The 20,259-nt window shown below is 41.0% G+C and overlaps 1 protein-coding gene across 6 annotated transcripts in view; it reads right to left on the minus strand.

Moving 5' to 3' along the window:
- PPFIA3 (PPFI scaffold protein A3) overlaps nucleotides 1–20,259 on the minus strand; it is a 104,849-nt gene that overhangs the window by 11,831 nt on the left and 72,759 nt on the right. For 2 of the 6 annotated variants that reach the window (XM_075280227.1, XM_075280222.1), the window contains 11 exons: nucleotides 17,558–17,705; nucleotides 15,178–15,398; nucleotides 14,880–15,102; nucleotides 14,296–14,453; nucleotides 11,468–11,625; nucleotides 8,313–8,406; nucleotides 6,864–6,945; nucleotides 5,181–5,381; nucleotides 5,013–5,075; nucleotides 2,824–2,850; nucleotides 364–539 (listed from right to left, as the gene is read on the minus strand). In XM_075280227.1, coding sequence (XP_075136328.1) covers nucleotides 364–539; nucleotides 2,824–2,850; nucleotides 5,013–5,075; nucleotides 5,181–5,381; nucleotides 6,864–6,945; nucleotides 8,313–8,406; nucleotides 11,468–11,625; nucleotides 14,296–14,453; nucleotides 14,880–15,102; nucleotides 15,178–15,398; nucleotides 17,558–17,705 — 1,551 coding nt within the window. The remainder of the gene's footprint in view (nucleotides 1–363; nucleotides 540–2,823; nucleotides 2,851–5,012; nucleotides 5,076–5,180; nucleotides 5,382–6,863; nucleotides 6,946–8,312; nucleotides 8,407–11,467; nucleotides 11,626–14,295; nucleotides 14,454–14,879; nucleotides 15,103–15,177; nucleotides 15,399–17,557; nucleotides 17,706–20,259) is intronic. The other 4 variants (XM_075280228.1, XM_075280226.1, XM_075280223.1 and 1 more) reach the window with 3 other exon arrangements.

A 20,259-nucleotide genomic window follows, 5' to 3' on the forward strand; every position in this document is an offset into this window, starting at 1 on the left:
TGTCCATCCTTCTGGGTGCTTTGATGATAGCCGTACTGAATGTTAATCAGCTTTCCCAGTTACATATGTACATTTTTGTATAATAATTTCTAAGCAACTACATAAATCAAAGAGCAAACAACCTATCCAAATTTTGCAATAACTTGGGTAAGTAGAAGTGTTTTCTTTGCAATCATTTATATACAGTTACATAAATCAAATATATTCACAGAGCAAACTGAACCAGATCAGAATATTGCAATTTTTTATGGCAACATATCACTCAATGCTTCACTTCTACATATGGACATTGCCTCATTTGGATGTAATTTTACTCCCCTGTGGACAAACCATTCAGGACCCTCAAGGAAATATTGCACCTACCTGTGGAAACTATCTACCATTTTCAGTTGTCCTCGAAGTTCCTTTTTGTTTAGGTGGTCTAACATTCTAGCATCAACTAAGGACTCCATGAAGTAGCTACGATACTGGGGTAAACCAAGACTAGGCAGCCAGTCATTACCGACCCACTCATGATTCATGTCTCCATATGCCAGGATCTGTTGGATAAACAAGAACACCATGAGAGGTTTTAGTACACTGTGCATAAATGAAGGTATCACTTTGGTAAAACAGCCGCTAAGAGGAGGAAAAAAAAACACTATGAGGAATGTCTCACACCCTGGAGAACTCTGCATGCCCATTCTGCACAGGTAGCTCAGTGATTTCAGTGGGAACTGCGTAATATCTTCCTCCTGTGCAGTGGTGCTGCAGGGAAATTGGGAATTTACTTCCACATCAACCCCAAATTGCAGTTTGGTTCCATGGCCATTTTATTGGGCCAATTATAATTGATCCAACATAATTATTAATTCTTAGAAATTATCTTCCCGATAATTGGCCCATGTAAGTTTGCAAAAGATCACCAAACAAATAAGTCCACCCAAAATAACGGATGCTCAACTTGTTGGCAATACATTATCCCGGGTAAAAAAAAGGTGATGTGCTACCAACAAAGGCAGTCCATATGAGAACTAATGATTTGTTCATCCCGTATGATAGTAATGAGCTGCTACTTCAGGTCAGAAAAGGAGTGGGATTGGGAACCAACGCACTAGGAATTTTTGATCCTTATCATCACACTGACCCTTGTAGGGCCTTAAAGGGGTTGTCTCGTGAAAAGCATCTTATCTATACTGCTAGTTTGTGTGGATTTAAGACTTTTCCTAAATACATTGCTTTATCAAAAACTGCTTTGTTTGGCCGCTATCTTAATTTATTCATTTCATTGTTGACACTGCAATTCTATGGCCACGGGGCTTATCTGCTCAGGTCGCAAGTGACGTAGCTTCCTGCTCTCAGGGGGGGAGGGAGGGGCTGAGTGCTCGGCAGCAGCTCTGAGCTGTGTATGTCTGACAAGCAATGGAGCTCCTCAGATAGGGGAGGGGGAGGTGAGTGCTCGGAGATTTCTGAGCTGTCTATCATCAGCTTTTCCACTTATCAGCCGGTTTAATTGAATTTGGCTGGTAAGGGCTGAGATAAGGAGTCCTTTACCTATGTATGTAATGCAAGCTGACTCAAATCCAGCTCTGTTACATCAGTTTCCACATCAGCTTTATACTGTGGTAATGCATTTACAACCAATCCCTCATTACTGACTGCAAACATAGCAGAGCAAATGAAACCTTGCCCACCAATGTGCCTAGAAAACCAGGAAGTGAAGAGAGCACAGAGTTGCAGAACAAGAGTTATGGGAATATCCCTTTAAGCTTGTGACCACCAATAATAAGGAAGTGACTGTCACAAGTATGCAACCCTTGAAAAGTCAATTAACAAACACAGATAAATATGGTTACTCTTCAAAATATATGGTCAGTAGTCTTATATTTCTGCAGCTATGCCGTCAGCATTACTGAGCTGTGCTACTGAGACAGGCGCCGTAACCAGACTGCCTTCATTGCAGCTCCATGTATGATTAGAACTTAAGGACCTTTTGCAACTTCCATTGTCTTGTGCACTTTTCATACTTAAGGAAAATGTTTGTTTTTGTACCGTGTTAGCCAGTGGGTAGGAAATATAAAAAAACAAAAAACTTGAGAGTCTTCAGTAGTTGATACCCTTTTTAATGGCTGACTAATAATGGTGGTAGATTACAACGTTTCAAAGCTCTCGGCTTCTTCTTCAGGTATATCTAAAACAGCCTTCAGAAATTGTTTTTAGCTGTACCAGATGAAGAAGCCGAGAGCTTCGAAACGTTGTAATCTAACATCGTTATTAGTCAGCCATTAAAAAAGGTATCAACTACTGAAGACTCTCGTTTTTTGTTTTTTCATAGGCTCCTCCTCACTGACTCTGGCACAGTTGAATTTATTCTTCTCTCGCCCCCCACCATTCCCAAGCAATCAGCTCAGCTAACAGTGCCTGTTATGATAACTAGACTCTAATGGCAAGTGACTGTGTCAGGTAGGAGCAGGGAAGGGGTGTGATTCTGAGCTCTGACACTGTCTGCCCCCAATTAGAGCTCTGAGTCACGCCCCCTTGTCTGCTCATACACTTGATATTAGAGAGTCCAGTTAGCATATTAGGCACCAAAACTAACTGCTCTGATTTACCAGGATTGGTGGGGGCTAAAGAATAAAAAAAGCATAGAAATGGAGTTGGTGAAAGGTCCTCTTTAAAGTGTGGTTATACTGACTTCTGCCCTGCAGGACCTGCTCAGTAACACTGATCCCACTAAAGCAGAAGGTGGACCACAGTATAGGAGACACTGGGGGAAAGGAGGGAATCGGCTAGAATAGGACACAAAAGGCTTCCATAGAAACGCATTTCTAAACAACTACCTACCTGTTCCCAACTGATCTCTTTAGTCTCCTGGCAAGGGTTAAGGTGTTAAAAAACAAGTAGAGAAGAGATTGAACAGGTGAGAAGAATAATAGATAAGTGCAAAGCAAGTATATAAGAAACAGACAGGAAAAAACATTTATATAAATAAAGCAAAGCATCTTTTTATAGACACATGCACAGAAAGGACATCAGTTCATAGTATAGAGTCAAGAAGACTAGAGAAAAGAACCAGAAAAACAAAGGGAAGGGGGGGATATTAGTACAAAAGTTGCAGGGACAACATGTAAAACCTGTAAATAAGCTAGGCTAGGATTCCAGTCTATGTACCTAATACTGCAATTTTCATCAGTGGAGGAGACAGGGGATTGATACATTTAAAGGGAACCTATCACACTGATCATGCTGTCCTATCTTAGTTCTAGAGCAGGAGGAGCCAAGCAGATTGAGATATTAGTTTGTGTAATTGCTTTAATTCATGGATTTAGGAGTCCAGTGGGCGGTCCTAATCACTGATCCATAGATAGATTGGTATTATTGTACATGAAGCAATAGTTGTTAGTCACCAATAAGGGCCACATAATAGACTCCTAAGCATAGAATGAACAGGGTCTTCTTTCCATTAGCTACAATGAATCTGTGCCCACAAAACTACATATTAATCTGCTCAGCTCCTCCTGCTGTATAACATGCTGCCTACAGAACAAACTGCATGTCTTATGTTACACGTGTCCTTTAAAGGGGTATGATTATACATTTAATACCAGACTTTTGCAAGTCCCACCCCAGGGATCCTCAACTATTAGAAGAACAAGAGTCCAAAAACAAACTTAGATTATGTTTGCACTACGGATATTAATGTCTGTTGCTCTCATCCATTATGTTATGTGAGAAATGAGTAAACTCAGTTTATTGAAGTAGAAAATAGAACACATACATGCTGAGGCTAGGCATATTATGAGAGCAACAGACTTCAATGGCAATAATGACTGAAGCAGAAGGAGCATAGTCCGTCTGCATTCACTCTGATGTATGCATAACTTTTTCTTCTGTTACAAAAGTAAACAAACATGATGGAAAATAATATAAAGAAGCTTCATGGGACTGTGATAAGGCCAGAGGGCTTGGGGGCCCACGTTCAACTGGAGATAATGGGGTCCCATCATAATTCCTGTTTCAGAACCATCTGTGTACAGGATGGTTTGGGGAACACAAACCTGTTCATGACATTAAACATGGGGACCACACCACTTCCAAACCACGCCAAGTTATGTATCTGGGAAAAAAATATGTCATAGCTGTCCGGATTTAGTGCATGCAATTAGCCAGCCCCAGTTACATGGGAGAGGCTCCAAAAGGGTTACTGTTTTTTATTTAAATTTCTAAATATTGCTTAGGCTTGTTACCTTTTTGCCAGTGTATGCCAGAAGACACCGCAGGTGTGAATGATCTAGGTATATAGGTGTCTTGTTTACCTTAAATGGCTGGTGGTGGCAGCTATTTCTGTGGATATGTAGATTTTGTGGTTGCTTCACTCCTTTGTAGCCTAGTATGATACACGAGTGTGGAAGCATAGTCCCTCTTTATGATCCCATCCAGGGACACCGACACCTATCATTAAGGCTATCAGTTTTAAATTGGTTGAGGACAAACTGTCACGACTCCTCCAGCTTAGTTGTTTCCCTGAACACGCAGCTCCTTGTATTGTCTACATGCTGGGCATGGTACTGTTTACTCAATGTGTTGTTCATAGTAGTTCTGGGTATTACAGCTTTATCCCTTCCAAGTCTATGGGACACCACTTTAGCACTTATAACTGGTGCTATCAAGGATGTGCTGTAGGGATGGAGTAGGAGGCCCATTCAAAGGCTGCACAGGGACCCACAGGACTTTAGTTAGCCACTGGTGAAGGGACTTCCCCTATTCCAGCAGTGGTACCAGAAGTTAAAAGGCATTTAAAGAATATCCTGAGGCTGCAAAGTGAAGATCTAGAAACACATCATTATGTACATGCAATGTAATGTTCTGTGTCAGGTGGGAGCAGAGGTGCTGTGTAGCCAGGCCAAAAACTTAAACTGTCTCAGCTGATAAATGCAAGTGACCAACAAAAGAATATTAGGACCCAGTTACACCAGTTTTAAAGGTACTACACAATGTGAAATCTGCTCAAGTACTTGATTTATATTACTCACAGGTTTAGTAGTAGCAGTTAAGGTCTCCATTTCTTCATGAGTCATCCATACATTTCCCGTTGACTAGATGGAGAAGAGTAAGGGCAAGCAGGGTTAATTTATTACTCACATGGACAAAAGTCGTAGTCAAGTCAGTTTACAGTATATCTGCTGCATGAGAGGACTCACTGTGCGTGACGTGGCTGGTGCTGAAGGACTCGTAAGAGAGACCATCTCCTGGATGGCTAAGCGTAACTTCAGACGATGTAGAGGGTTACTGATACCAATCTCACGTTGGATTTCTGTATCAGACAAGTTAGCCATTATGGCTCCACTCTTCACATTGGCACGGCAGGCAGCCACGTACCAGGCTGGCATTCCAACCCACAACTGTTGAAAGAGGAAAAATGGTTTCAGAACCATTTGTTTATTTTGCAGGTTTCTGCCCCTTCAAGGACTTCCATGTTAAATACCATATTGTTTTTCTTTAATCTACTGTATTTTACAAATTATTTGTTAATTCACTTTTTAGTATATCTTTTAAGGGAGTATATCTGCCCCCAGCTACTAAACCACTGTAGACGCTATTAACAGAATAAAAACCATACCTTTCTTATGTTTCAGAGCCCCAGGGATGCAGAGAAAAGTACTTTTATTCTTTACTCAAATGAAGCCCTTGGAGCACAGGGGGAGTTTTCTTCTATTACTGAGCACTGTTGCATCATCACCAAAAACTCCCATCCTGCATTCACCTCGTCCCCTGGGCAGTGATCCCCCCACTGAGGAGAATGTCTACACAGGTTTCAGATCTCCAGCGTATCAGGATCAAGACTGTGCATGGGCTCAGGCAGACTGAGCCCTGCTGCTAATCACAGCTAGCTCACCCTCTGCCTCTGCCATGCTGCAGCGAGGTCGAAGAACAATAAGTAAATATGGCTCTCCTAATTGCAACCCTATCTTGTCCACTTTTACAAATACACAAGGGGTGATGCCTAATACTAACAGTCACTTGAGGAACTGCAAAGAATATGAGCGCTGTATACTTGAAAGAAGCTTGGAGAGTGACAACTGGGTGAGAGGTGCAGGGATGGAAACAAGTGTCACTTGCCTCTGAAGGGTGCTACTACATCATAGATTTGTACATTGAACTCAGTGTTATGAACTTATACAGTATGCTCCCTCTAGTGGTGGTCATCGGGAGCCAGCATGTTACATGCAGTAGATTTGGAGTTCTGTATGAGAAAATCAAAGCTGTGACTGCTATAAAGATAGACTAAAGAAGATCTCTAGAGGAAACACTACTTTCCATCACTGTACCTCTATCTCATTGTCTATCACACTCTGCAATTCTTTCATGTATAGTGTGCTTCTTTTTTGTACAGCACTAAGACTCCATCTTGATTTATAAATTGCACCTGTTGTCTTCCTCTGTGCTATGCTGTTAGAATAGCATCTCATGGGCAGCTAGAGACAGTACTATCTCCACCCTCTGCAAGTACACAGTCATTATCCTCTTAGAAGGAAGGATGCCATAAGTATACCATAATTATATAGTTAGGTCAGCCGTAGCAGTAATAGAAGTTCCTGTCCCATACTACTCTGTGGAGAGAATGGGATGAACAGTCGATACAATTTCAGAGGAACTTCAGGTTCTAAGTGACAGATAAATGCCAATAGAGTCAAATAGAAAGGCATGACACTAAAGTGCGATTAAAACTTCCTATGCAATAGTCCCAATGTGATACATAGAGATAGGAACAGGTGAGAGTCTGACACATAACATACTATAGCATATGGAAATGTTTAGTTCTGGGTTTATGGTCCCTTTAATAAATTATTTTAAAAAAAAGGTTATATACTTTTGTACTATACCTCCAGCCAAGAAACAACAGTGGGCCCATCCCAAGCAGCAAATGGAAGTCCTTGTCTACACGCTTCTTCCAGAAGTTCATGTCTAGAAAAGAACACAAACATAAAAATGAATCTGTAATTTTACAGAAATAAAATCAATATCTAAAAATCAGGACCATTCTTAACAAAATGTGAATGCTTAATATTGAATTAGTGAATAGCCTATGTACTGGCTATATAGTATACAGTATGTATAGCTATGTGTACTCCTTGTGCTACAAGGATCATTGATCACAAACAATTATTATAGTAATTTTCTCCTCAAACTAACCAGTTCTGGACATCTCTTGGATATTCAATATTTAATTCATGAACAGTCTATGTACTGGCAGCAGCATATTCCCATATAGCGATATAGTCCTGACAGGGACTATATCATGCTAACAGTATTATTGTATCCTCTACAATTCACCAAGGTTTTCCAGGCTTCAAAGATTTTGTGATACTGATACAAAACCATCGTCACATTCTTCCAAAAACAGTGCCACACCGTCCACAGGTTGTTTCTGGTACTGCAACCTCAATTCACTTCAGTAGAGCAGATCAGCAACAGTAGACACAACCCATGAACAGTTGGGAAACTGTTTCTAAACAAAAGCAACCATTTATTTTTCTGTACAATTCTGTACAATCATTTTCATGGGATTACTATAAAAGCCAAACATGGGGGACCACCACCCACAGAACTACCCACGGCTTTTTGACGTTTACACTGCTGTGCTGCAACTCGTGATGATCCATTCAACACATAAACTGCTTAACATTTCACACACATTGTGACCGCAGGTATAAACGGATGATATTTCAGTAGATGACAAGCAGTGACTCATTGACGCAATTTACACCTGTTCAGAATGCATGAATTTGTGGTCAAATGTGCCTGTGCCAAAAATAGAGCACAGACCTAGTTAAAGTAGAAAAAAAAAACAACTGCACTGGGAGACAGATCCGAAACTGAAGTTACACTCAACTACAGGGGTTATGTATGGGGAGCAACCTTCTAATATATACCTCTGTCCTAATCTGATGACTGTAGCTGGTAACGGGAAGCTATGTACAGAAATATACTAGAGGTTTTAAGCAATAAGTAGTCTATTTTACAAAAAAACACCATCTATATATCGAGAAAAAAAATACAAAAGGCTGTGCAATAGTTATTTTATGGGGAATATGAATATTTACCAAAACAGACATGTCAGGGGAACTAACAGGTCCTCTTTAATTTACTCACTACCTATTTATCACCAGGTTGGAAAAGCCTGAGAGGTAAAAAAAAAAAATTGAGTCCCCCCAGATAGGACCTGCTTGCACAGAGAAGCTCACTATTATGCGTGGGTTGTGATACTGCCCTGTATAATATCTCAGATTATATGTATTTTCATAGTAATAATATAATTAGAGGTGGCATACTTCTTCTTGTTTCTGCGGTCTTTATCCACAGGTCCGGCCAGCTTGGACAACCCCATAGGATCGGCAGGTGAGGTCTCCTCAGAGGGAGTTCCAGCTGTAAAATGAGAGTATGGAGATTTTAAACACTACTAAATTGTATCTATGTCAAAAACACCCATTGCCAAAACCATGTCTCCTGAGTCAGAAGACTGTGTGTTGCTCATATTTTCCATTCTTTTGTAGCCACGAGGAAGAGATAAGATAAGATCATCTATAGGGCCATTGCGTTTCACATACAACATTAATCTTACTTTTAAGTACATTGCTAATGTCACAGGTACAAAATTGGATTATGTTTCTTATAAGCTAGTATGCTTCTTGTATTTCCATATAAAATTCCATCTAAAAAAAAAATTATATATACTAGTACATATACTATATATATAAAGATTCAATGCAGAACTAAAGTCATGTATCATCAGGGTGCAGCATGAGACACTTGGGGTTTACCAACCATAATAGTTTTGCAAAGCACAGGAGCGCCACCTAGCTTCCATCATAATCATAGCAGTGTAAAGAGCCCTGGCTCAGATTGTAGGGTGCTGGTACAGCTTAGCCTGAAACACCTAAATGGCCATATTACAGAACATGACAGAAGTACTCTATTCACTGCTACTATACAGTATATATTCAGTCACCAAGAGTAGGCCACAACACAGATGGCTACAGATATTAGGCAAAACTTGGCTGTAATATGCATTTCAGTACCCAAATAATAGTCATAGCAGCCACTATTAGTTACTTGCAGCGCTAGTTTCACAACCATGTCTTAGCCCAGGTTCACATATGACCAAAATAATACACAGTGGAATCTGTCTGGAAATCTATATCAAAATCCATTACACACTATGTATATAGCTGTTAATTTCACTCACTGTATTGCAATGGATGAAAACAATAGAAGTCTGCAATAGACAGGACAAGCATGCCTAATATCTGTTGTAGATATGTTATGCTGTAATTGAATGAGGTTTCTTAACAGCTATGCACACCTTAGGGAGAATTCATTATTTATTAGATTGGCTGCATTATGGGATAAAAATATAATTTTACAGTTATTTTTATAAAAAAAATATGTTACTGCATTCCACCTGCAATCTGTATATATATATACACACAGGTCTGCTTAGTGTGAGATCCACCAGACAAGTTCTCTGACATTTTGGCTATGGCCCCTTTCTCTGCTCTCTTTAACAAACACAAGCTTAAAGCAAAAGGATGTCAACTTTCTAAGCATTCAGAAGAAAAGAGATAAGGGTTACAGACAGAATATGGAAGGCAATAGTTCCAATACAGACTGGGCCATCAGATTTTGCCTGGTGGATCTCAATATGAATGAGACTAAGAAACCTGCAATGTATGAGAAGACAAGTAGGCTTCAGGAAACAAAGCAACACGACTGCCATTTTCATCCTATAATATAGTCAATGCAATAAAAAAATAGTCTCATTCGCCTTCATTGTATTTACTGTGCATGTTGGGTGCAGATTCTGCAAACAAATTATTTATTATTACTCTATTATTATATTATTACTTTTTGTATTAAAGGAGTTGTCCAGTTTCAGACAAATATTGAAATAAGAATGTTGTTTGTACTTTCACTAAGGGCTAGTTCACACGTAGGCAAAGGGGCGGATTTTGACAGCGGATTTCGCTTCAAAATCCGCCCCTTTACAATGGTGGTCTATGTAGACCACCGGGCTTTTTTTTTCCGCTAGCGGCGGGCTGCCGCTAGCGGAGAAAAGAAAGGACATGCCCTTTCTTCAGGCGCAAGCCGCGCGGGCTCAGCCGCGCGGCTTCCGCCCCCGGCAGCTCCCTCCTATGTCGGCTCATTCATTTGAAAATTGGGAAAGCCGCGACTGCGATGGTCGCGGCAGGTGGGTTTTGACAAGAGAGAGACGCGGCTCACCGCGTCTCTCTCGGTGTCAAAACCCGCGCGGGCAGTTCACGTGTGAACTGACCCTAAGGGTATGTTCACACAGTTTTTTGGACCCGATTTTGACACAGAATCCACCTCAAAATCTGGCTCTAAAAATGTCCCCCATTGACTTCAAAGGGAGCCGCTCGCTTTTTTTTTCTCCTAGCTAGTAGCGGAAAAATGAAGCGAGCTGCCCTATCTTGCTGCGGCGTGAGGCTCCCTCTCGATTAAGCCCATTCTTTGGGCCTAATCCGGAGCGGAATGCCGCGACTGTATGCCGCGCGGAAGTGTTCACATACGGAATGCAAATTTTGCCGTGTGAACATACCCTTACACTGAATAAAAATCAGTCCGTAGTCATGTGGTATACAGTCCATGGTCATGTGATATAGTGTCCATGATCATGTGATATAGGGTTTATGATCATGTGATGTACACCCAGGTGCACAACTCGTTATAGTCACAGCTCAATAATCAGACATCTGCCTGGTAATGAGCTGTGCACCTGTGTGTACATCACATGACCACAGACTGTATATCACATGACCATGGACCATAAATCACATGACCATGGTCAGATTTTTATCCACTAGAAGTAGCAGAATGAATGACAGCAAGTAGAGATCTAGAAAACCGGGAGGAAATTATACAGAAAGTATATTGGAATATTGTACAACTTTTCATTACACAAACGATAGTATTTATCTTTCAATATTTGTCTGAAACTGGACAATCCCTTTGAGGGCTGTATGAGAATAGCTAGCCGGCCTAACCTCAAGGGTAACTGGTCCACACTCAGTGGGCTACAATTAGAGAACCATGTAGATTTTGGCCATCTCTGCTGTCTGGGTTCAGGATGGACACTGGCCACTTTATAAGAAAGTTTAGAGCTTTACTGGTATGACCCCTCATGGCGGAGGGAGCTTCTTGACTATGTTACCCATGAGTACCATTAATAAACTGTTACACATACTTTTAGACAAAGCTAGAAATGATAAATGTTAGAGAAGAGAGTTGAAGGAATGTCTAAAAATGGCAGGATTGCATTAGTCAGAGGAACAAATTCACTGAAAACCCTATGCCTTACATCAGTATTGATAGAACACAATGAAGGGACCACAAATCCATTCTTATGCTGAATGACTGTATTGTGGTACGTAAAGTCACTAAATGATGTCCCTACAGGACATGTTCTTACCCAGAGATGAGGAATCTCGTCCCATCTGTCCCATACGTCCCTTCTCCTTCTTGCCAAACAAACGTCCAATTGAGGACTTGATACTTTTCTTCTTAGCAGCTTTATGCAGGGAGTCCTGGCTGGTGCTATTGGTACCTCCAAGGCCATCCGCACCCAGGCTGTAAGAAAAAGATGTTATCAGTATAACCTTCACTACAGCATAAAGTAAACCGTATGAAGGGCAGCCCTCCAGTTTAACCAATAGCCATTAGTCAGTAGTTTTTCTTTTCAATCATCCTCCTCCTTCTTATTGCATCTTTAGGGAGCCTTCACACGGAGTAAACGCTTGGCATACGCGCGTATCATATTGAAAGCAATAGGTAAAAAAGCCTCCCATTGGTTTAAATGGGGATTGCACGTATGCCGGCACCCATAGAAATCAATGGGATCTGTTTTAACGCCACTCACTCTGAACGAGTTTTACGTTCAGAATGAGCGAGCGTTTACTCCGTGTGAAAGCTCCCTAAGGCCGGGGGCCCTGCGTAACGTAAACGAAGTAGCGTTTTACAATAGCTGCAAAGTGGATAGGATTTTGGCTAATCCCATCCACACAATGCAGGAAAAAATCTGCAGCGGAAATGCTGTGATCTCCAAAAAACGCTCACATTTTTGTAAATCACAGCAAGACAATTATTCCCATGGAACCACTAGTAGGATAGGGAAAGAATGTACACAAAGGGAAATTCTGCGGACTTTTGTGAAAATCTATGTGGGAAAAACTGCAATGCTTTTCCACTGTGGTTTTTTCCGCATCGCTTTTTGGCTGCAGCTCGCTATGTGGGGCCTTATCCTAAAGGGGTATAATGAGTTCAGCAAATAAAGATTTTATTGGTATAATAAAAAGTTATAGAATTTCCCAAATATAATTTTTAATTCAGTTTCTCCAGTTTTCAAGATTTCTGCATGCAGCAACACAATAGAAATATTCATTTTTTACATGAAGGGGATAAAATGTATCCAAGATACGTGATGCTCGACTTGTTACATGACACAGCTGTAAGGACAAATAGGGTTCACGTTACGTTTGCAGTGTCCGAAGGTTATCCTGACATATAGTACACCTTCAAACGTTGCTGGTTATATGTAGATTGTGAGTGCTATCAATACAGGCAATGGTGATGGTCATTAGGGAAATGCTTACGCCACAAGCACTAAGTTGAGTGGATTCAGTCGAGCTCATGGTGAATCAAGAGGAATCACTTTCCTACATAAACAGGAAAAGCAGATGCCAAGTATGATTTTTAATCTGGGTCCATCTGGGTGGTGAAAGAAATTTAAGAATTAAGGGAGTAAATTTCTTAAGGAGTTTAAAGGGAAAGGTCTCCTTTAAGCCAGAAAGTGGCATAAAATTCACTATAGTTAATGCATGGGCAATTTTTCACCAAACATTTCTGGAAAATGGGTATGGTAGCAGGAGATTAGGTAGTCTACCATATATTTACTCCAGAAACTACCATCATTTATAGCTAAAATCTGTGCTGCAGATTTCAGACTATAGTGCACGGAGAACAAGAGATGTGCTTCTTAATAAATTAGGTACATTTCCACTACAACGTAGAGATCATTATTGGCACACAAAACACCAGCCTTGATATATCCCCTCCTTAAACTTTAAAAGGATGTTTCCTGAAGGAAAACACAACTGTACTGTAGAAAGTTGCTATGTGACCAAATAACCATGATAATGACTTTAACAAACTGTACAAACAGCTTTACTTCTGCTTGATAAGTCACTGCTATATGTGCAAGGATGGCTGCAGGCTCCCACTCAATAAACCCATTTAATCTCTCCACTGAACCATAAGTGCACCTTTCACAACAATACAAGCTGGACTAAATGGGACTACTTCCAGTGTCTGCATAAGAAATAATAGTAAAAATTCTATCCAGCCATTTCTTAGCTACATTGTAGATAAGATAGAGGAAGGGGGCGAACAATATGTCGGCTATTACATATCTGCCAATAAGGTGATTACCTGAACTACCTACCACCGTGATTTGCAAGATGGTAGGTAGTGAAGTTATGCAGCTTCATGTGTTACTGTATACAGTGGATATTGTATCGCTGCATGGCTAGGCAGATCTGTCCTTTAGAAAGCTGGGTTACAATTTCAGCAGATAGACAGAACATGTATTTAAAGGTGACAAGTGTCTGACTGCTAAGGTTCTTCTGCTGGGAACCAGCTAATTACATGAAAAGAGGGATCAGGTCCCTCATGTTAAGGACGCAGCAGTTAAGCAAGGATTCTGTCATTCCATTTAAACTCTATGGGACTAATGGATATAGCAGAGTGTAGTGTTCATCTAACTTCATAGGTTCCATTGATTTTAAATAGAGCATAAGCAGAGAAGAGAGTCAACATGTTCACATTGGGGACACAGCACTTCCATTTATGTGATTACTGAAGATGCCAGGAAAGAGACATCCAGCGATCAGAAATTATCATCTATACCTTTGGCAATCTCTAGATGGCAATCTCCAACGTGTAGCTCTCCAGCCGTTGGGGAACTACAACAGCCAGCATACCAGTTATTGCTGCCAGTGTGTCTGCAAAGTTCTGCAGATGGAGAGCCACAAGTTGGAGACCACTTCTTTAGATTGTACCAGGAAAGATTTGCCCCAAAATATGTTTTGGGAGGCCATTGGTTATCAGCAGGGTATTGAGAGTGGGCACAAAGCATTCACACATATCTACGTAAATTTATTTCGAGGTACGTGAGATAGGTTGAGATAATTCAGTTTTTTATGTGGACTGATCATTTATCTTTAGCCTCCTCCTGTGCTTTACCTTGCTCTGGATTCTCTTCCGTCCTCCAAAGAGCTGGCTTGTAGTGCAAGTGCTTGTGTCATTCTTTCTAGTCGTACAGCCCGAGGGGTCAAAGGAGGGGTTGTCTCACATTGCATCATGGACTTTTCATCTCTGCTGTCTTCTTTAGGGACATGATTCTAAAGAGTTAAAACGTGCAAAATGATTTTAAACAAATACACTGCAGAGATTTTCTGACTTCACTTGTAGATGAAACTGAAGTTGTAGCTCCAAGTCTGAAAACCAGGTGGCCAAATATTTGCTACCTATATTCACTTGCTGTGAAGACAAGGTAATATAGCTATGAATTTGGAAATCTACTCACATGTCCTGTGCTCACTTGTGTTAGGCCTATCTAGTTTGGTAAGAAGTGTTTGTCTGAGGCATATTGTATAGTTACATACGCATAAAAAAGTTGAATGTCTATAAGAGTCAACATACTGTACTTCAGGTAAAAAAATGATTTGGTTGACTATATATAATTCTGCCTAGAGATCACTGACCTACTAAGCCGTCCATGACGTAAGATGTTTAATTACAATACCAATATTCTGCCAATTACTTACAAATTTCTCTCCCTCCCTGGCTGGACTGTGCGGGGTGATGCGTGGGGTGGAGTGCCCACTACTTGGAGGGGAAGGACTGGCCAGTGTAGAAGTGGTGACTGATGTTGGGATGGAGCTGGCTGAGCGATAACGTCCAAGGGATCCATCAAGAGTACCACTGGTGACACGGCTCTCTATCTCCTCGGCTCGGAGCTCAGTGGTCTCCTTCTCCTCCTGTATTAACCTGTTGAGGGTAAGCGCTGTCAGCAGGGAAGCATGGAGCAATGAGGGAATATATTAGTAACAGAGCACTGCTCACTTGATCTCTTTGTTGATCGCTTCTAGCTGCTCCTGTAACATGATAGCCAGTGTCTGCACATCTGTCTGGCCACTAGGAGACAGAAGGTCCGCTGAGCTGAAGATGGTTTCTCTATCATCTTCATCTGAGCCGTCCAAGTCACCTTCAAATGCTTGTGCCACATTGGCCAGTACATTGGCTTGCTGTGCCCGCTCCCAATCCTGCTCGTCCAGTGTTCGGATCTGCAACAGAAGGGTTAACCGTTTAGAATTTAAAGCAATTTCATCATGAGAAATGGCCTGATCTTGGCGGGGCTCAAACTCTGACAACTAGGATGGCATTTTTACTGGGAAAAATAATTGCTTGGGAAGAGGAATGACAGGAGCAGCAAATCAAACATCTAAATAATAAGAGCAATGGAAGAAGGAGCCATTTATTAAACTGCGGGGCAAGTACCTAGACCAATCTCTAAGGCATATTTAGCCAGAAACTGCATCTTAAAGGAGAATTATGTCAATATAGGACAAAAGACATTTTTATTGGGGCGGACATATTACTAGATTTCCCACTGTCAAAAAAACATCTTTGTTTGCTGTCTGTTATGTATGAAGTAGCCAGCGGCTGGACCTCAAGAACTGTCTCATCACTGGGCCACACTAGGGTTGAATTCACACATGGCATAATATTAACCAATAGAGAAATCCACAGCAAAATCTACATCTCTAATAAGCAGCTGCTGAAGGGAATTTGCTGCAAAGTTGCTGCAGATTTTAGCATTTACCTGGTGAAATCTGCAACAACCGCACAGCAAACCTGCAATAAAATCTACATCAAAATCCACATGTAAGATATGCAGATCCTGTAACAGATTAGGCCACATGTGAATCCACCCAATACATGTTTTTTTATATAGAGGCAGACATATAGTACCAAATATTTTACACAGTATAATCTGTGCTGACTGCCTTCGACATTCATCTTTAAAGGGCTTGGAGCTCTGTTTTTCTGACTTCCATATCCCTGTCTTCTCTGATGATAAAACCGTGGCTACCTGCAACCACAGCTCCACTGGACTCATTGAGGACCTGCATGCAGAGAGCGCCCCACGGTGGCAGCAGCAGGTAAGAGGAGCTGCGGAGAAAGCCCCTTCACTGCACCCCCATCCTTAGCAGGTGCAATACCGCTACCATTTTTCTAATTGTGTCATGCAAATGCATTTATGAACAACGCATGCTGTTACTAGATGCTGCATAGCATCTAATGTAGTCAATTACTTCCAAAAGACTTTCTATTATTTCCGATGGGAAAGTTAAGAACCCCCATCGACCTGCTTCAGTACAGCTGTTTCCTCTGAACAGAGGAGGAACCAGGGCCAGTTGCAGGGCAGGATATGTCTGTCAGCCATACACTTTATTGGGAAAAGTACTAAAGAGTGGATTCCTGGCCAAGCTTAAACAATGACAGACATTTTCCTGTCCGGCTGTTGTCCTTGCTTCTCCCAGATTTATTTAATCTGTATCCAGAATATTCCTGCAGATGATGTTTATAGCACCAAGTATATGCTGACATCAATGCCTTACAACAATAATATAGAACGTAGGCTGTTATTACCCCAAAGCCTGCTACACAAGATAATGTACGATTTACAATTCCATACACTTCTATTGGTATATAGAGTAAAATTGTGTTATAAACAGGCAGCACAAGGAACACAAAGGTACTTACATGAGAGAAAGTCCATGGAAATAGCATAAAAACAAAGATAGAGAATGATTTACACTGGGCTAACACAGCTCCTACCCTGAAAAGCTGCATAGAGTCTATAGCTTCTAAATCTACAAATATATGAAAGTCTCAGAAAAATATTTCCCTGTTAATTGTCTATATGGTGGATTTAGTTATAGTAATAGGAGATAGAATCCTCTATGAGAGCGAGTTCAGACGGAGATTTTTGGTCTGGAACTTGAGACAGAGGCCGTCTCAGGTTCCGGACCAAAAGCCGGGTAGCCGCAACTGAAAGCCGGTGCACTGCACCGGCATCCAGCCGCGCACTCCGCTCCGGATTAGGCCCAATGAATGGGCCTAGTCCGGAGGAGGGTGTGTCTTCAGGCTGAATCGCGAGGCAAGCCGGCTCCCGGAAAAAACTCCTGAGTGGCTTCCATTGATTTAAATGGGAGCCGTCTTTTTGGTCAAGATTTTTAGGCGAATACGGCACCACATTTTCTCTAACGGATCTACAATTTACCACATTAAGCATCTTGAGAAGTTCACCCCCTAGAAGACCACTTTTTAATGCAACTTTGGTGGTCATCTTAAAGGCATTTCACAGTATGTGGATATATCCTAAATATTTATGGTTAAGGGGGCTCAATTAAATAATGAAACCTATTACATACAGTACCTTGGTGGGATCGTCTTTCAGTGCTGCCCAACGACCCTTTTTGGGCCTCCTAATCACGGCTGTGCTGCTGTAGTGATCCATGTGGCTGCCCATGGGTAGGGTTGGTGCCTGGGAATAGCGCAGCTCTAGAGCACTGCCCGGGAGAGATCTACAAATGAAAGGTGATAAAGTCCTACTATTGAGTATCACTGTAATCACATGGTTAACTGTAACTTTTTCTGTCCTTGTTTGGCGGACATGTACGGTACATGCAAAATGTGATGCACATGCTTCAATCAGTCCAAAACTGTAGAGTTACACAGTGACTATAATGACAGACAAAAATTACAACATTTTGGTCTATGTTTTTGGGCCCTGTTCCTGCAGTCTCACACTACTGTATAGTCAATTGACAAATATAAAATTACATTTGATATAATTAATATTAATTGTTGAATGACTGAGAATTGGACCTGAGCAAGTGTGAAGCTGCCGGAACAAAATGGCTGACAGTGAAGACAGAAAGATGCAGAGCATTCTGGGAACAGGTGCTTCTAACTTAACGTTTATCCCTCCAAAAATGTAGTGTTCTCGTTTCAATGACAGAAGGCCTTGGACAAGTGCTACACATAAAAGACATAGACACCAAAACAAACAGGCCACAGACTCCGACATCTCAGCTCCGGGCTACATAGACTCCCTTGTACTGGCCACATCATTGGACAAGCAAACTTGTTTCTGTCAATTCAAACACTGGTCCGGTAGACACTTACAAAAAGAATAGTTGAAGCAGATACTTGTGGAGTGCGGTGGTATAAGGGAAAAGACAGAGTGCAGCAATGAATAGAAGGCATTATAAGGCAAAGATATTATAGAATTATTAGACACAGAAGGACTCTAAGGGAATGGCCATCTTTGCAACCAATTTTTCTTAATTGCTTGCATTCATCTAAAATTAAAAATAAAGCAATAATTTTTGTGCATTTTAAAAAATTGTGCAATTCTATGTACACAGCTTCTGTGCAGAGCGGTTTGTCTCCATGCCTACAGACTACAAACAAGCCATTTGTGTAGTCTGATTCTGCTATTTCATGTTATTGATTTTTACTTGCCCCTTTTTCTAATGTTGGTAAGATCAGGCTTCACGCAAGGATTATTTGTAGCTTGTAATCATGAAAATACATAGCACTGAAAAAGAGCTGTGTACATAAAATGACAATAAAAAATTCTGCAAGATGCGCAGTGTGGCCCAGGCCACATGGTAATTTCTCTAGCATAATGCCTCGCTCCAGTAGTGTAACTGGCAATTAAAGCCATAAGGCAATGGAACCAGCTCTTGCTGAATACAAATGTTCCCATACACTGACAGCAAGCAGTGATCTTAAATACTGTTAGAAATTGATACAAAAAGTAAATTAGAAGGTTGCAAAACCTTTCATTGTATGCTAACTATGCCGATCTTGATATTAACGGCAAAAGCATTAACTCTATTCCTGAGTATTGTGGGTAATGAGTGTTACCAGAAAATGCTTGTAAATCCAAATCCTTGTAAATGTAACAGAGAAACCAAAACATTACACCGGGGCTTCACTTTTTCCCTTACACTATACAATACTGCTATTTCAGGCATGTTTGTATTATTCAGTGCTTGTATTCACTAAAAAAAAATATAGTCATGTGTCATTGCTCAGTTGTTCCTCCTGGAAATATATGTATACATTGACTACTGGATGTTATCATTCATTACTGTCAGCAATGATTGACAATGTCAGACTTGGTAGGGACATAACTTATCAACAAAGGGAACAATAATACTAAGTTGTCAATTTACAATGTCACAACAAAATTAGTCAGACCTGCCAAACAATGTGAACTACGTGTGCAGAGTCACGCTGGCATGGCAAACTCAAAAAAGTTGCAATAGCACACTTCCTGTGCTAAGAGTATAACTATTATGTCTATTATTAAGTGATTATTAAAGGGGTTGTCCCATCACAAGGATCCTATCTATACTGCTAGTTAATGTGGATGTAAGACTTTTCCTAAATACACTGCTTCAGCAAAACTGCTTTGTTTGTCCACTATCTTACTTTATTCAATTCATTGTTGACACATCCCTTGACTTATCTGCTCAAAAGTCAAGTGATGTATCTGCTGCTCTCAGGGGGAGGAGGGGCTAAGTGCACGGGAGCAAGCCTGTGTATCTAGGTATTCCTGTGTCTACACCACGTGACCTAGCTTCCTGCTATCAGATAGGGGAGAGGAGCTGCTTTCATTTCTTCTGTTCTCCCAGTTATTAGGCTAGCTAATTCAATTGTGTTCATTATGGCAGAGACAGGCAGTCTCTGTATGTAACACAGAATGGAGTTGCTGCTGCCTGTACTTCATAGTCCAATGTGGGTGGGCGGAGCTACATGTGAATTTGGGGCGGAGCTAAACGGCAGGTTGCATGTGAAACCCCGCCCACCAAATGAAGCAAGAAACCAGGAAGAAAGAAGATTTTACAGCAGTGAAGACTGGTGAGTATGCGACGTGGGAATACCCCTTTAAGTGATTATCTATTAAGTGAAGAATTGGATCAAATTGCGATAGCCTATCATTGTGTTTGCAGTTGTTAATTTATTCATGCATTTCCAGGAACAATAACAGAGGAATGGCCTAAAGCCCACTATACAATTATTGAAAAAGTTCTAAAAGTCTAACGGAGCTTAAAATGTACCGAT

This window comes from Leptodactylus fuscus, chromosome 6 (genome assembly GCF_031893055.1).
Source record: "Leptodactylus fuscus isolate aLepFus1 chromosome 6, aLepFus1.hap2, whole genome shotgun sequence".
NCBI classification, from domain to species: Eukaryota; Metazoa; Chordata; class Amphibia; order Anura; family Leptodactylidae; genus Leptodactylus; species Leptodactylus fuscus.